Source organism: Triticum urartu, chromosome 6, assembly GCF_003073215.2.
Source record: "Triticum urartu cultivar G1812 chromosome 6, Tu2.1, whole genome shotgun sequence".
NCBI classification, from domain to species: domain Eukaryota; kingdom Viridiplantae; phylum Streptophyta; class Magnoliopsida; order Poales; family Poaceae; genus Triticum; species Triticum urartu.
The window spans coordinates 111,066,044-111,082,543 of record NC_053027.1 but is presented as its reverse complement, the minus strand read 5'-3'; the positions used below and the strand labels follow the sequence as shown (position 1 = coordinate 111,082,543).

The 16,500-nt window shown below is 43.1% G+C and overlaps 2 protein-coding genes across 3 annotated transcripts; both read right to left on the bottom strand.

Moving 5' to 3' along the window:
- Positions 1-4,422: 4,422 nt before the first annotated feature.
- LOC125516145 (thiosulfate/3-mercaptopyruvate sulfurtransferase 1, mitochondrial-like) lies at positions 4,423-8,505 on the bottom strand. Of its 2 annotated transcripts, XM_048681624.1 has the most exons (12): positions 8,328-8,505; positions 8,134-8,217; positions 7,772-7,831; positions 7,619-7,681; positions 7,103-7,227; positions 6,379-6,541; positions 6,236-6,295; positions 5,894-5,952; positions 5,330-5,411; positions 5,177-5,240; positions 4,879-4,946; positions 4,423-4,793 (listed from the first exon to the last, which is right to left on the bottom strand). In XM_048681624.1, exons 2-12 carry the CDS (start codon positions 8,200-8,202, stop codon positions 4,683-4,685), a joined length of 924 nt encoding a protein of 307 aa, XP_048537581.1. In that variant the 5' UTR covers positions 8,203-8,217; positions 8,328-8,505; the 3' UTR covers positions 4,423-4,682. The 2 variants fall into 2 exon arrangements, with proteins under 2 accessions (XP_048537581.1, XP_048537580.1); XM_048681623.1 differs by having other exon boundaries at positions 8,134-8,477.
- A 3,024-nt stretch (positions 8,506-11,529) lies between these two features.
- LOC125516144 (thiosulfate/3-mercaptopyruvate sulfurtransferase 1, mitochondrial-like) lies at positions 11,530-15,600 on the bottom strand. The gene is made up of 11 exons (XM_048681622.1): positions 15,327-15,600; positions 14,813-14,872; positions 14,664-14,726; positions 14,364-14,488; positions 13,629-13,791; positions 13,486-13,545; positions 13,161-13,219; positions 12,571-12,652; positions 12,331-12,394; positions 12,021-12,088; positions 11,530-11,936 (listed from the first exon to the last, which is right to left on the bottom strand). Exons 1-11 carry the CDS (start codon positions 15,393-15,395, stop codon positions 11,826-11,828), a joined length of 924 nt encoding a protein of 307 aa, XP_048537579.1. The 5' UTR covers positions 15,396-15,600; the 3' UTR covers positions 11,530-11,825.
- Positions 15,601-16,500: the final 900 nt, after the last annotated feature.

Sequence of the window (16,500 nt, the reverse complement as noted above, 5' to 3'; positions counted from 1 at the left end):
TGAGGAGTTTATTCAAATGCATCAACAAATTCGGCATCGACCAACTCACGAGTAGCTAAAGGAAGATCTGATTGAGTATCAGTGGGCGGTGGAAAGGGACAACAATGTTGGGATGTAATATTTGAACCTTTTTAAATTTGAACTAGTGCTACATGTGGCTATTTGAACGTCTGTACCCTTTACATGCGGCTACTTGATCGTGCGGACTAGAAAAAAACCGAAAGGCCTGATGTATGCGGGTACAGTTGAATGGCGTCCTCCCGTATCCGTATCCGCGGATTGGCCCCCCTACCCGTGGTTGAATGCGAGAGAAAATTTGAGGGTTGCCATTGCAGATGCATTTATATCCTCCCAAAAATTGTGTTCGTTGCATACATAACTTCCCGACATATAGTCACTCTACACGGCATGCTTTGTCCAGATAAAAACCAATTCTTTCAGTGTACTAGATAAGAGCATCTTCAATAGATAATGCAAATTTAGAAATGTAAAATAGAAGATGTAAAAATTTACATCTCTAAAATATGCATTTTACATCTTGGAAAAAAAACAACTCCAACAGATGATGCATATTGGAGATGTAAAAGTACAACTCCAGTAGATGATGCAAATGAAGATGTATAAAACTGCCGATAGCTGCGCGGCTGCTGTACTGTCGCATTTGGACATTCAAACAGCATCAAAAGTGCATCATATCAATCAAAGTTTGAAATCCTACAACCAAAAATGCATTGTCTCAAACAAAGCTCTTGGTCCAACAAATTAAAATCCACATAAAACATCAACCATATCACTCAATTTTCGTCCTCTCCCTTGTCACTACGACATTGTTGACGGTGGTATGATGATCAACATCAATGGCTTTGTCGACGTTTTCATGAGTTGAAGTCTCGTTGTCGCGAACTCCACCAAAAGCACCTTCATTGACACCTCACATGCCCATGTTGCCGCCAAAGCCACATCACATGCCACTCATGTTGCCTCTAAATCCAACTCCCATCCGCTCATGTTGACACCGAAGCCACATATCATCGAACATGTTGGATGCAGTTGTCACCGACGTGGCCACATCCTCCTTCATGGCTGGCGGTGGCGGCGGCAGAGGTGGAGGAGCGGCTCCTTGGCCGGAGGAGGACGGCAAGGCCGCCGACGGCTACAAATCGGCCGACACAGCCGCGTTCGGCCTCACATTCTTGGTTGCCCGGCTTTGGTTCGATGCCGGGTTGCGCCCCAGCGCCGCCGGCCGCTTCACGCCTCCACCGCAGGGCTTGGCGGCCCTTTGTTTCTTCGTTGGCGGCTCAGCCGTGACGACGATCGGTCGGGGTTGGGCACAAGCGAGGCGCCGGCATGGAGGCGGAGGCCGGATTGGGGAAAGTGGTCGTGGAGACGGCAACTGCGGTGATGTGGGTCAGACCACCGGTGGTGGAGGACGCGACGGGGTCATCGACGTCAGCCATGGCAGCGGCAGGCGGCGGGCGAGACACGGACGGGCGGGAGGCGGTCAGGTGGAAAGGAAATGAAAGCAGTTGGGCAGTTGGTGCGCGATCGCCAATTTTATATCTCAGGTAGGTGGAGATGCAAATTTACATCTCGAGGTGTTGCATTTTACAACTCCGGGAGGCGAAAATGTAATTTCTTTTCATCTATACCATCTGTTCAAGAAGGGGTTTTGGGCCTTGAAAATGCAAAAGTTGGTTATTTTTTCATCTATATCATCTATTGAAGAATCTCTAATAAGTACGAAATCACTAATTAAGGAGCACTTCTTGCAAAAGTCACTCCCATCAATGCGTCACTCGTGGCAACCTGTGAGTTTTCTTTTTTTTCATAAATCCGTTTATTTAAAAAGTTTTTGTCTCTTAAACCGAGCGTCCAAATCTCGAACTGTTTTCACTGTTGGATTCCTCACGTAGAGATCTTCAAAACTAAATCCCATGTTGATAGGTTTTGATGATTTTATCACAAAAAAACCGGACGAAAAAAACCGAACCAGGAGCACATTTTTTTTCCTTTCCAAAAAGGCACCACTGCGCCTCTCGTAAAATCAAATCTGTGCCTCCACGAGAAGTAACATGTGCCTCCACGAGAAGTAACATGTGCCTCTCGCGTAAGAAAAAAACGCATTTTTTTCGTTTCCGAGAGGCACGGTCGGACCTCTCACGGAAGCAAATTCGTGCCTCTCATGGAAGCAACCCGTGCCTCTCACGGAACAAACGAAAGAAAACATGTTTTGTTTTTCCTTTCCGAGATGCACGGCCGTGCCTCTCACCGAAGCAAATCCGCGCTTCTCGGGAAAGCAAACTCGTGTCTTTCGCGGAAGGACAAAAAATAAAATGATATTTTTTTCGTTTTCGAGAGGCATGGTTGTGCCTCTCGCAGGAGCAAATCCCTGCCTCTCGCGAAAGCAAAAAAAATACGTGTTTTTCACGCATTTTTCCTTTTGTTCAAAAGCTAAGAAAGGCCGATGAAAACCCAAAAAGCTGGAAAAACAAAAAAGAACCATCTAAAAAGCCGAAAACGCGTGTAAAATTTTAAAAAAATCCAGAGGGGACACCCAAAGCGCGACACATGACGGTGGCTAAGAGCGCGCCAAGTGACACGCTCTCGGCCCACCTCAAGTGACCCTTGGGGGGCTCCCGAAGGAGCGCTCCTTAGTTAGTTCCTCCCTGTCACAAAAGAACGTGTGTAGCCCAATCTCAACTCTCAACAGCTGTTCTCACATATAGCAAGTTTGAAATGTCAACATATCATTATTATTTTCTGTAAAGAACAATACATGGCAACAGATATTTGTATTGAAACTTGATGTAGTTATATTTGGTTGACGAACAATTACAAAAACTACCTTTGTTTTAATTTCTCTTCACAAAATATGCATAGTGCTCAATTTCCAAGTTATCAACTTCAAGGGATTTTTTTCCCAAACACGCAGCCAAATGTCTATCATTTTGACTTTGGCATTAGAAGAGAAAGTCCGTGACAATACAAGATCCAAACAACATAACCAGCCAGGAAAACTCAAAACAAGAAAGCAAAATATGTGCTATCCGAGGAAAAATAGAAATAAGCCAACAAAGAACAAATGTGAAGAGAAGCAAACTGTCCAGAACGAAGTTCAGGGACGTCAGGTGTCACTCCTTCGAACATACTCCCTCCGCCCCATAATGTCAGGCGTTTTTTGACACTATATTAGTGTTAAAAAAACATCCTATATTATGGGACGGGGGGGACCGGGGGGGGGGGGGGGGGGGGGGGGGGGGGGGGGGGGGGGGGGGGGGTATATGAAAGTTGACAGCACGACTTGCTAAAATAGACTGATGACATTGGATAGATAGGGATCTCCACTAGTACAGCACGACTTGCTAAAATAACTGATGACATTGGATAGATAGGGATCTCCACTAGTACTAGTACTTGTTATCACAGGCGGGTGGATCGCAGTATGTGTACGTGTTAAGCATCAGCAACAACGATTTTTACAGAAAAATGTATGTGTCATAACGGTTAGAAACTCTGTCATGTGTAACTCGTGACATTATCCGTCCAAGCTGTGTGCACTGCATACATAATTAACTTCCCCGACAGATAGAGGTTTCACAAAAGCGCTGCATACATAATCTCAACTCATTCATCGGATGTTCTCACATAGAGCAAGTTTGGAATGGCAGTGTCATTTTTCAAAGTAAAGAACAATACATAGCAACAAATATTTGTATTGCGGGAATTTGTATTGGAGTTTGATGTGGTTATATTTGGACGAGGAACAATTATGAGCAATGTTTTAATTTCTCTTTACAAAGTATGCATAGTGCTCAGTTTCCAAACTGTCAACTTCAAGGTGTTTTTTTTTCCTGAACATGCAGCCAAATGCCTATCATTTTTGCATTTGAAGAAAAACGTCAAGATGAGGCAAGATCCAAACAACACCACCCCGAAATATCAAAACAAGAAAGCAAAATGTTGGCTATCCAAGAAAAAACAGAAAAAGAAAAGGCTGACAAAGAACAAATGTGAAGAGAAGCAAGCTGTGCAGGCTGAAGGTTCTGCCCGCGGCCTGAAACCAGGATCTGAATTCCTATGTTCGCTGTGGACAGAGTGCCTGAAGGCTGCAGAACTATAGGACTCGATGCCATACCTGCCTCGAGAAAATGCAGCCGGTGAGCAGATGTGAGATGGTCTCATCCTCATGGTCACACAGCAGGCATGCCTCTGGATCCTGCAGGAAATTTTGCATCCTCCATTCCAAGCAGTCGACCTTTTTTAATGCTTGATTTGTTTCCTTGGGCCAAAAAAGAAATCCACACAGGTTGAAATTTTGATCAGTTGCTCCGCACCTGCTGTTAGGGTGCATAACTCATTTGGCTGCACTACTGCAGAACATGGGGAGGCTGTGCAAAAGAAACGACAATCAACTCCGAAACATAATCAATTCAGACAAATAATCTTGTTTTCAAGTCAAGATTTTGTTAAGTACAACATCATTATAAATTAAGTCGACACAGGATTTCCTCTTTATCGGCCTATAGCCATTGGCCATAGTACAAAAGATATTTCTCTTTTCCCTATAACCTTTTGGGCGACTTCGGTGCAAAGCTTGCCACAGAGAAGTATCATTGTGCTGACGATCTGGGCTGAATGCCGCAGAATGCAACAGCTGCATTCATCACTACAGAATGGTTGATTTAAGGGGCAGTTGAAGCAACTTTTGGGTAATCATTATCGGGCTGCGCTTCCCATTCTGTCCAAGATCCGTCGTAAACTGGAACGTCATGCTTACCGATTCTATAGAGGCCCTGTAAAGAGATATTGTTAGAGACTGCTGGGCAGGGTCAGTGTCTCAAAAGATATATCCAAGAAGAGCATGCAAGATTTCCAGACCAGGGCAAGTATGCAGGCAGTTACACCAGATCCACATGTGACGACAATCGGGTGATCAAGCAAAATGCCTGAAGAAACATCAGACAAGATGCTATTATTGCTATTGCTTGGTGAACTTGATGTACACATATGGCATCCCTAAGAAGATTCTGCTCCTTAGGTCAGAGAATCAAATGTTGTTCTGCTTTCAGTATTGTATAGATTGCGGAAGTTTTTTTTTCTTGCATAGTAAAGGGCTAAAGGCCATGGGTAAACCACGAGTTTTGGACTAGAACTGTTAATCAAACAGAATGCAGACCTTCTTGCTCAAACTTTTTTGATAGCTCATCTGCAGGGAGGAGCGTTTGTGCACCATCAAACATCTGGGAGAAGATCAAACAGTGTCAATTTCTTTGGTATTTGTGATTATCCAAATATTATGTGACATATGGCATAGTTGCACTATACCCACCTCAGGGAATGGAACACATTTAGTTCCAGGTATATGCCCACTTCTTACTCCTTCCCTTGGTTCTGGCATTACACCATCAAATCTGCGAATGAAAATTGAAGTCATTTCATGACAACAATAAGAAACTAGGGATAACTTTTGGGGGAGATTGACAAGAAATCAAGAATAATAAATGTCATCATGTTTAGTCACATTAAGTTTTGAAGATAAAGAGACATAAGAAAAAAAACCTTTAATACAACAGCGAGATGAAACATAATATCTGTGTGAACCACAAATACCATCGTCATCAACTTTTTCATATTATAAAGGAAATCTTTTAACTTCGTTATTGCAAGAAAGTTCTATGCAACATTAATTATGATCAGAGCTTCAATAATTAGCTCTTCCAATCAGAATAATCACATATTGAAAGTTAAGAGATTTTACCTGCCCTTTGATCGGGCAGCTACTTTTTTCTCGAACACGCGTTGTTTTTGTCTTAGATAAAGAAAGCAAGATGGCGCAAAATTTTACAGCTGAGAAAAAGCCTAGGCTAGCAAATAATTAAAAGAAAGATGTTACCTGCCCTTTGCTCGGGCATCAACTACTTGATGAGCCTTAGCAGCTACATTTTGTTTGACCTGTTACACAGACAGAATGGCTCAACATACACGTGGATAATCAAGATACTGGTATGTCCCTGAGTCATATCATCTTCATTTTTTGTTGGTTTTACAGAAGGTAAAATCCTTTCGGAATAGTTAAAAGAAATATCATGAGATACAAACAATCCCCGACTAAGACTGATGTGAACCAATTCATGATCCGATTTATCATATATCTGTATCTATATGTATATGGATGCAAGAAAGTTTTCAGGTAAAACGGAGTGACTTAGGTTTTCAGTTAAGATGGAGAGGTAACCTTTTCTAGTGTCCAGAATAGCTGAGGTCGAAACTCTGTTTGAAATGTGACAGCATTTGCCTGCAAAAATTGAAACCATAATTACTTGATAAGAAAAAGGAATTGACAGTAAGATAGCCATGCCATCTTAAGAGATATCTTACCAATTTACCATTATAAGCTGTTTCAACAGCATTATTTGCCGCTTTGGATTTCAGAACTGCATCATCAGGGCAGCTGCTTGCAATGTTGAATCCAGAAGCTTGCCACTGAGGGAAACCTCCATCTAAGACCCAAACTTTATCGTGTCCAAGAACTCTGAACATCCTTTTAGTTAATGCAGGATGCATAAAACTCATCAGTTTTTGCATATAGAGGTTGAACAGTAAGGCAGAGAATGACGTTAGGCATTTGCCAGGTAATCTTCGAGTCTGTCTGTGTTTATTCATTCATGCAGTTAACCTTTTATTGAATGGAGACAGATTCAATTTACCTTGTGCAACACACCAAAATAGATACACCCATGACATTGTAGCCTTTAAATTTGAGGCATTGTATTCGCCATAAACAAAAACTATGTATCATGTCTTCCTATTGCATGCAAACTTCACTTTTTTTTATCTCATGATCAAAGCTTTAGTGCTTGAAGTAAGTTAATTAGACTCTCGGGTTGATAAAGTAATTAACTCTATCAACTTGCATATATGTGAGGTTATGCAAAAGAGCAAGAATGTACCTTTGCATGTATAGTAAATAAAAACAAGAAAATTAATATATCAACTTGATTTTGAACATCTTTTATATCAACAGCTTAACTCTCTGTGCACTAGCAACTTTTGGTCGATTTTTTCATTTAGTTAAAGTCAACCAAAGCAGCGTTTTGCTTACCACCAAACACGAGGCGCACTGAAGAAGCCCTTTCCATCATAAACAATAACTTTATCATGGTTATTGATACCAAATGCAGAAACAGCCGCAGCAAAAGCCTCTTCTGATGGCAGCATGTGTGGCAACTGAAATAATTGCATCCAGTAAAAATAAGTCAAATGTCTATATCCATATGCTGATATGCATACAGTGAAAGACAGGAGACAGAAAATCATTGTGTTAGGTCAACTGCCAAATTTGCCATAGCTCCAAGAAACTGCTGGTTCTTATTTAATCTAGTCAAACGATTGCGCAAACGAGAAATGAATTAAAATTTGGAAGCATTTCTCACATCAGTTGTCAAATGTCTATATCCATATGCTGATATGCATACAGTGAAAGACAGGAGACAGAAAATCATTGTGTTAGGTCAACTGCCAAATTTGCCATAGCTCCAAGAAACTGCTGGTTCTTATTTACTCTAGTCAAATGATCGCGCAAACGAGAAATGAATTAAAATTTGGAAGCATTTCTCACATCAGTTGCCCGATTGACGATTCCATCGATGTCGAAGAACAGCGCACCAGGAATATGGGCCACCTGAGCATATGCAAAAATATCTTAGCTGGGAGAAATATTGCCACAAAAGGGGGAGGAACAATGAACATTACAGCTGTTCCAGAAAGAAACCTGGTATTCTTGCCATGGGTCCCTGCTCTCTTGTGGCATGTACCAGGAAGCATCCAATACCTAAAACAGAGTACTCCAATGTTAAAAGCAACACATGTTCACCCTAATCCTTTATTGGGCACAACAAGAGCAACAGAAAAACAGCATGACAGGGAGTGAAATAACACTGGTAATAGATAATTAAGTCACAGTTGCTTCTGATGGTAATCAGACAGAGTGTCCTCCACACAATGGGGATAAGCTGGAATGTAAGAAATCAAGAACAGACTGCTGAACTGTTGAACTGTTAACAAAGAAAGGAGATTGCTATTTCTGCCAGAACGGAAGGAGGGAAACGAGGAGCAGACGAGAGATTATTCCACCTTGATATCGGGCTGCCCTAGGTGCTGCTGCAGCCATTGCGCAGAGACAACCGGATCGTCCTGCGCCATTGGCCGCCGTGCTGCCTGCCGCAAGAGCAGAGAGATTGGAGAGCGGAGCTTGCAGGTCAACGAACGTGGGGCGAAGAAGTAAATTTTCTTTAACGGCAGGGGGCCAAGAAGATTGGGGCTCTCGCCTTGGTTGTCTCGAGGGGTCGTGTTTCCAGGAAGGGTGGAGATGGAGATGCGGCCGCCGCCCGCCGGAGCCGATTTTGGACTCGAAACTACTCTGCTTACGATTATCCTCGTACAGTACCATTTCAGTACGACCCACCAATGGATGGCTCCAGCCTACAGAAGAGGTGTTATCCATGGCCACTATTTTGTGTCGTATTGAAATCGTACAGATACCATCGTATTTGTAGCAGCACAGGCTCGCAGCCGCAGCCAACAAGGTAAACCTCAGCAAGAGATAATTGTTCTGCTATCTTTTTAATTTTGTCACGTTGGTCTTTACGTGATTTGTATGTTGTTCTTTACGATATGAATGAGACACGTATTACCATGCAAAAAGAAAAGAGAAATACATATATTATTTTAAATTAATAAATGATTATTTTGAGGGAATCCAAATTTGTTTGAGCATAGTACAGACGCAGACGATCATGATTTGACCGGTTGTGATTTTTTGTTTTTGTTTTGGTAAGTTCAATGAACTTTGACAAAAAACTAAAACGAGAATACGATTCAGCACCTCCACTTTAGACAACACGCTCCGATCTCCGAACATACAAGTTTCAGAACTGCGGTTGAAACGGGTGTTCTTACTTAGAGATCAAATGCTCGCTCATGAGCAGTAAAATCAAAAGAATTTTTTTTAAAAAATCTGCATTTTTCAACAACACACATGACAAATTGACTACATAAGTACACATTTTTGCTAAAAAAAACATTCCTGATGTTTTGGGAAAAAGAAAACAAAATCAATGCTTAGAAAAACCAGATGACCGCCAGAATGGATAGCCCCACCCTTGGCAGCGCCAGAAACCCACCGTCGGCCACAAATTATGTGTGGCAAGGACCTAAATGGCGGCACCAAGGTAAGAACACCATTGAGAGCTCTCCGTTGCCGGTGGTGGTCCTCGCTCGCTTAGCCGCCACCACGCAATCGCCTTTGGCCCAGTCGACCGGCGAATGGGACCGCCGGCCAGGGCGGCGGACAACACGGATGTGTCCGAGAAGACGAAGGTTCCGGTCGCCCTGACACCTTCCCCTCGGTCTCCTGCGGCGATGCATATCCCTTGGCCTCGTGCAACTGCGCCGCCACCTCGTCCACCTCTTGTGACCAAAGAGAAGCCAGATTCTGACGAGAGAAGGAGCGAGGTCGTGTGCTTGAGGAAATGCCCACAAGTTTCTTTTCCTTTTTTCTTTCTTTTTGTTTTGCAATTGATCAATTGAATGATGCATAATATGATATTGATTGCTAGGTTTTTTCTTTGCTTTTGCGCGAGCAATTGAGTGGTGATACATATGGTCGCATGGAACAACTGAATGCAAGACACACACTAAGCCTCGACGACACTGCAATGTCCATGCCATATACCCAAGAGATGACGAGAAATGTCGAGATAGTGGAGGAGGTTGAGGAGGTGGACCGGCCGGACACCCGAACATTGAAAAGGAGGAGTAGGTGGTGCAGCTATAACAATGAGGAAGATAAAGCTTTTGTGTGAAGTTTGGATTAACGTCTCTCTTGATGCCATGGTTAGGGCTAATAAAACGGCTTCGCTAATAAAACAAAGGAGTACTAGAATAGCAAATGTGTTCGTTCCCTCCAACCGCACAATCGGGTCTCTCACTCATCGTTGGAGTGTGATCCAAGACCAATGCAACCGGTGGTCCGGATGTGTTGAGCAAGTCAACCTTGCGCTCCCTAGTGGAATCCCCAAGCACGGGTATGAGCCCATCATTCACGCTCATTACAAGAAAATAAATAAGAGAAACAATGGCGAAGCCTTCACTTTTGCATCATTGCTACAAGGAGATTGTTGGAAAATGAGAAGTGGGCAAAAAGGAACTATGAAACAACACCAAAGAGGCAAAGACTGAACATCAAAGTTGATGATGGTGATCACTTGGTGGAGAACCCATCAACTCCTCAAGTCCGACAATGAAAACAAAAATGCAAAACTAGCCGGGAAGCATGGTGTTCAAGCATACAAGGAAGAGTTGATTGTGATGGTGGGGGTGAAGAGGGCATTGGCAGCCAACCAGAAGGAGGAGAAGATGACTTATTTCTATAAGATGAGGACGGTGGAGGAGGAGAAGTGAAAGGCAAAGGTGGTGACCGAGGAGAGAAAGGTGTTAACGGAAGGAAAAATATTAACTTGAGGAGCAAAGGCTTGCGTTGGAGGCTGAGGAGCAAAGAGACAAGTGGGTTATCGAGGAACGTGCTATTATGTGCATGGATCCTAGGAAGATGGACGAGAAGGCAAGACAATATTGGGAGTTAACTCATAGGGGCATCTTGGCTAAGTTTGGTGGTGGCGGCAGCGGCAATGGTGGTGTCGACGATGCCGGTGCGAGTGCGTGCAACCCTTTGTGAACTATGATGGTTTTTGGTCCACCATGTGTTTGGTGTGTGTTTTGGTATGAACTTGTTTATTCGGCCTTTTGGCACAAATTACGGTTATATTTAGTCGTTTGATGGATTGGATGAACTTTATTTACGCTCGTAGTTCAACTATGACGTGGTGCATGAATTGTTTATGTTTATTTAATAGATGAAGCATAAGGAGCATCCCACAACTAAAGGTTAGTTCAGCAGTTTGGAACGAAGTTTAGCTTGCTCTCATTTCAACCCCCACAAAAACTGCGCTTGAAGTTATTGCAACTAGGTGATTTCCCTGCGCGTTGCTGTGGGATTTGAAAGATTAATTGTAGATAAATTTTGCATGAACAAAATGACCAAAATCAAAAGCTGTTATTTTCAGCAGTATTCATGTGTGAACAAAGAGTATGCATGTAGATGTGGCACATTGGTGATGTGGAGGGTTGCATGTTGAGAAAATTAGAGTTAGTGGGAATCAACTATTTAGGTATTATAGATAACTTCATAGACTAAGTACTTGTTACAGACACACAAGCAAAGTAGTTGCAAATAACTTAGGATTGTCCTCAGAGACCCTTTAAATGCAGACAGTGAGCAAATGTGAGATGGTTTCATGCTCATGGTCACAGAGGGGGCCTTTTTAAATGTTTGATTTGATTTCCTTGGGCTAAAAAAGAAATTTGCACAGGTTGAAATTTTGACCAGTTGCTCCGCAGTTGTTGTGCATAGCTCATTTGGCTGCACTACAACATAGCATGGGAAGGCAGTGCAAAAGAACGACATCAATATAAATGTAATGTTGTTTTCAAGGCATGATTTCTTCAGTTCAGACGAATGATCTTGTTTTCAAGTCAATATTTCTTCAACAGTAACGTTATAAGTACAACACCAATATGAACTTAATTGACGCTTTCGACATAGGATTTCCTCATTATTGGCCTATAGACATTGGCCATAGTACAATAGGTTTTTTTTTCCTATAACCTTTGTATTGACTTTGATGCACAGCTTGCCAAAGGAAAATATCATCGCGCTGAATGCCGCAGGATGTAACAGCTGCATTCATCACCTCAGAATGACCGATTTAAGAGCCAGCGGAAGTAACTATCGGGTAATCATTATCCGGCAGTGCTTCCCATTCTGTCCAAGATCCGTCGTAAACCGGAACGTCATGCTTCCCAATTCTATAGAGCCCCTGTAAAGAGATATTGTTAGAGACTGCTTGGCAGAGTCAATGCCTCAAAGATATATCCAAGAAGAGCATGCGAGATTTCCAGACCAGGGCAAGTATGCAGGCAGTTACACCAGATGCACATGTGAGGACAATCGGGTCAGCAAGGGAAATGCCTGAAGAAACATCAAACCAGGTGCTATTATTGATGTTGCTTGGTGAACTTGATACACATTTGATATCCCTAAGAAAACTCTGCTTCTTAGGTCAGAGGATCTGCGTAGTTGCATTGTTCATCAATGTTGTTCTGCTTTCAGTAGTGTATACATCGCGGAACATTTTCTTTTCTTGCACAGTAAAGGCCGTGGGTAAAATATGAGTTCCAGACTAGAACTGTTAGATGAAACAGAATGCAGACCTGCTTGCTCGAACTTTTTAGATATCTCATCTGCAGGGAGGAGCGTTTGTGCACCATCAGACATCTGGGAGAATACCAAACAGTGTCAATTTCTTTGGTATCTGTGGTTATGAGTTTATCCAAGTATTATGTGATACTCCTTCGTTCCATTATTCTTGTCGTGGTTTTAGTTCAAATTTGAACTAAAACTACGACAAGAATTATGGAAATGAGGAAGTATATTGCGTAGTTGCACTATACCTCAGGGAACGGAACACATTTAGTTCCAGGTATATGCCCACTTCTTACTCCTTCCCTTGGTTCTGGCATTACACCATCAAATCTGCGAATGAAAATTTGAATTTGTTTCATGACAACAATAAGAAACTAGAGATAACTTTTGGGGGAGCAAGAACAACAAATGTCATCATGTTTAGTCACATTAGGTTTGAAGAAAAAGAGGCATAAGACAAAAACCTTTCATACAACAGTGACATGAACCACACTATCTGTATGAAACACAAATATCAACCTTTTCATATTAAAGGAAATCTTTTAACTTCGTTATTACAAGAAAGTTCTATGCTACATTAACTATGATCAGAGCTTCAATAATCAGATCTTCCAATCGGAATAATCACATATTGAAAGTTAAGAGATTTTACCTGCCCTTTGACCGGGCATCAACTAGTTGGTGAGCCTGAGCAGCTACATTTTTTTTCTCGAAACACGCGCGAAAAAGCGTGTGGTTTTGTCTTAGATGGAGAAAGCCAAGATGGCGCAAAATTCTACAGCTGAAAAAAAGCCTAAGCTAGCAAATAGTTAAAACTTAAAAGAAAGAAAGATGTTACCTGCCCTTTACTCGGGCATCAACTACTTGGTGAGCCTTAGCAGCTACATTGTGTTTGACCTGTTACACAGACAGAACGGCTCAACATACATGTGGGTAATCAAGAATCTGGTGTGTCACTGAGTTACATCATCTTCCTTTAAATTTTACACAAGGTAAAATATTTTCAGGGTAGTTAAAAGAAAGATCATGAGATACGAACAATCCCAACTAACACTGATGTGAGTCGATTCATGATCTTAGATTTTCAGGTATCTACATGGGTGCAAGAAAGTTTTCAGGTAAAACGAAGTGACTTAGGTTTTCAGTTAGGATAGAGAAATGACCTTTTCTAGTGTCCACAATAGCTGATGTCGAAACTCTGTCTGAAATGTGGCAGCATTTGCCTGCAAAAAATGACACCGTGATTACTGGGTAAGAAAAAGGGTTGGCAGTAAAGATAGCAATACCATCTTAAGAGATATCTTACCAATTCACCATTATAAGCTGTTTCAACAGCACTATTAGCAGCTCTGGATTTCAGAACTGCATCATCAAGGCAGCTGCTTCCAATATTGAATCCAGAAGCTTGCCACTGAGGGAAACCTCCATCTAAGACCCAAACTTTATCATGTCCAAGAATTCTGAACATCCTTTTAGTTGACACAGTATGCATAAAATTCATCAAATTTTGCATATAGAGGTAGAAAATATTACTTAAATAAGGCAGAGAATGTCGTCCGGCATGTTTTCCAGGTAATCTTTGAAAGTGTGTGTCTGGATTTATTCGTCCATGCAGTTAATCTTTTGTTGAATATGCAAACTGATTCATTTTCCTTTCCGAACACACCAAAATGGATAAAATCATGAAATTGTAGCATTTAAATTTGAGGCACAATACCCTTTCCCCATAATCTGAAACCATGATACTGTATCTTCCCATTGCATGCAAAATTCATCCTTTTTATCTCATGACCAGAGCTTTAATAGTACTTGAAGTGAGCCATCATTACTCAGTAGTATATCGGGTTGATGAAAGTAATCAACGTGTATAGATGTGAGATACTGTAAAAGAGTAAGAAAGTACCTTTACATGCAATAAATAAAAATAAGAAAATATTATATCAACACGAATTTGAACATCTTATATATCGCTCTTTGTGCACTAGCAAGAAAGTTGATTTTGACATTCTGTTGAACTCAACCCAAGTAGCGCGCCACTTACCACCAAACACGAGGCGCGCTGTAGAACCCCTTCCCATCATAAACAATAACCTTATCATGGTTGCTGATGCCAAGCGCAGAAACTGCTGCTGCAAAAGCCTCTTCTGATGGCAGCATGTGTGGCAACTGAAAACAATTGCATCCAGTAAAAGGAAGTCACATATCTATTTTCATAGGCATACAGTGAAGGACTGAATACAGAAACTCATTGCAGCAGGCCAACTGCCAAAGCTCCAAGAAACCGCCGATTCAAACAATAGCGCAAACCACAAGGGGATTAATATTTGGAGGCATTTCTCACATGAGTCGTCCGATCGGAAATTCCATCGATGTCGAAGTAGAGCGCGCCAGGAATATGGGCCACCTGAGCATATCTGAACATCTTAGCCGGGAGAAACATTGGCACAAAAGGGGTGAAGAGTTTACAGCGAAGCTGGTCCAGAAAGAAACCTGGTATTCTTGCCATGCGTCCCTGCTCTCGTGTGGCATGTACCAGGAAGCATCCAGTATCTGAACCAAGCAGTCAAATGTAAAAAAAAAGGACAGCACAGATTCCTGTGGCCCCTTGATATTTTCTTGGGCACAAAAACAATAATAGGAAAACAACATGACAGGGAGTGGAATAACATTGGTAAATATACTCCCTCCATTCACAAATATAAGATGTTCTAATTTTTTTTAACCGAACGTACAGACACGTTTTACTGTGTTTGTTCACTCATTTCGATCCGTATGTAGTCCATATCGAAATATCCAAAACATCTCATATTTGTGAATGGAGGGAGTACTAATTAAGACTCAGTTGCTTCTGATAGCAATCACTAAAGTGTCCTCCACATGATGGGGATAATAAACCAGATAATGAGAAATCAAGAACATGCTTCTGAAACGCTGGCAAAACTGGAGGTAATATATCCTCCGGAATCGAAAGGGAAAGCGTGAGGCAGATGAGCGGTTATTTCACCTTGATGTCGGGCTGCCCTAGGTGCTGCTGCAGCCACTGCGCAGAGACAACCGGGTCGTCCTGCGCCATTGGCCGCCTCTGCTGCAAGAGCTGAGGTGAAGAGACGGAGGGCAAGAGCAGAGACTGGAAAGCGGAGCTTGCGGGTCAACGAACGCAAAGCAGAGGGTTTTATTAAAGCAGGGGGCGAGAAGATTGGGGACTCGGAGTATGTGTTTCCAGGAAGCTGGGGTGGAGGGATATGACCGCCGGAGCCGCCCATTTGGACTCGTGAGGCTCGCAGCCGCAGCCGAGAAGGTGAACCTCAGCGAGAACAAAAGTTATATTATTATTCTAATATAATAAAGCTCTTATCTGATCCGTTCCTTGTCGATCCGATGGCCCACGCGGCGAGTTTCCAGATTTTCACCAGATACTTCACTTTGTTAGAGTAGAGTAAGAGCAACTCCAACGGGGCGACCCAAACGGACGCGCGCTTTGTCCTTTTTTATCCGTTTAGGTCGGCCAGGCGGATGCCGGCGTCCGCATTTTAAAATGGGTCGGCTTGACCGCCCAATAGAGAGGCCGACCCAAATGTGCCGGGATGAAAAAAAACAAGTTACACGAAATAAACATAATTAAACATAATAGTGGCCGGTCAAATGCCGGCCAAAGTCCACCTAGATCTAATAAACATTAAATAAAATATTAAAAAAAGTCTGCGCCCACCTGCTGCCGCCCCGCACGCTGCCCTAGACGTCGTCGGGCTTGCCCTTGCCCTTGCCCTCGACGCCGCTGTCGTCGGTGAGGTCGATGAAGACCGGAGCAGGGCCAGCCCCCCCGAACGCCGCCTGGTACGCGGCCAGGGCAGCCTCCTCCGGCGTCTGCTGGGGCGGCGGCATTGCAAGCCGCGCGCGCTCCTCCTCCTCCTCCCCGAGCCGGAGCGCCTCCGCGTCGCGTTGAAGCATGGCCTCGTAGCGCATTTGCTCCTCGCCGTCGGCCTGCTCCTGGCGGAGTCAGTGCTCCTTCCATCACTCGAGGTGGGCCGCCTCTTCCTCCGGCGTCGCGGCGAAGTGGACGGCGCGCTCACCCACTCGCGGTACTGACCCGTCCACGAGTAGGCCTCCTCCGGCCAAGTGGGTGGAGGCGGGAAGCGCTTACTCCCAGTGCCACCGCGCTTGGTGCACCGGGATGTGCA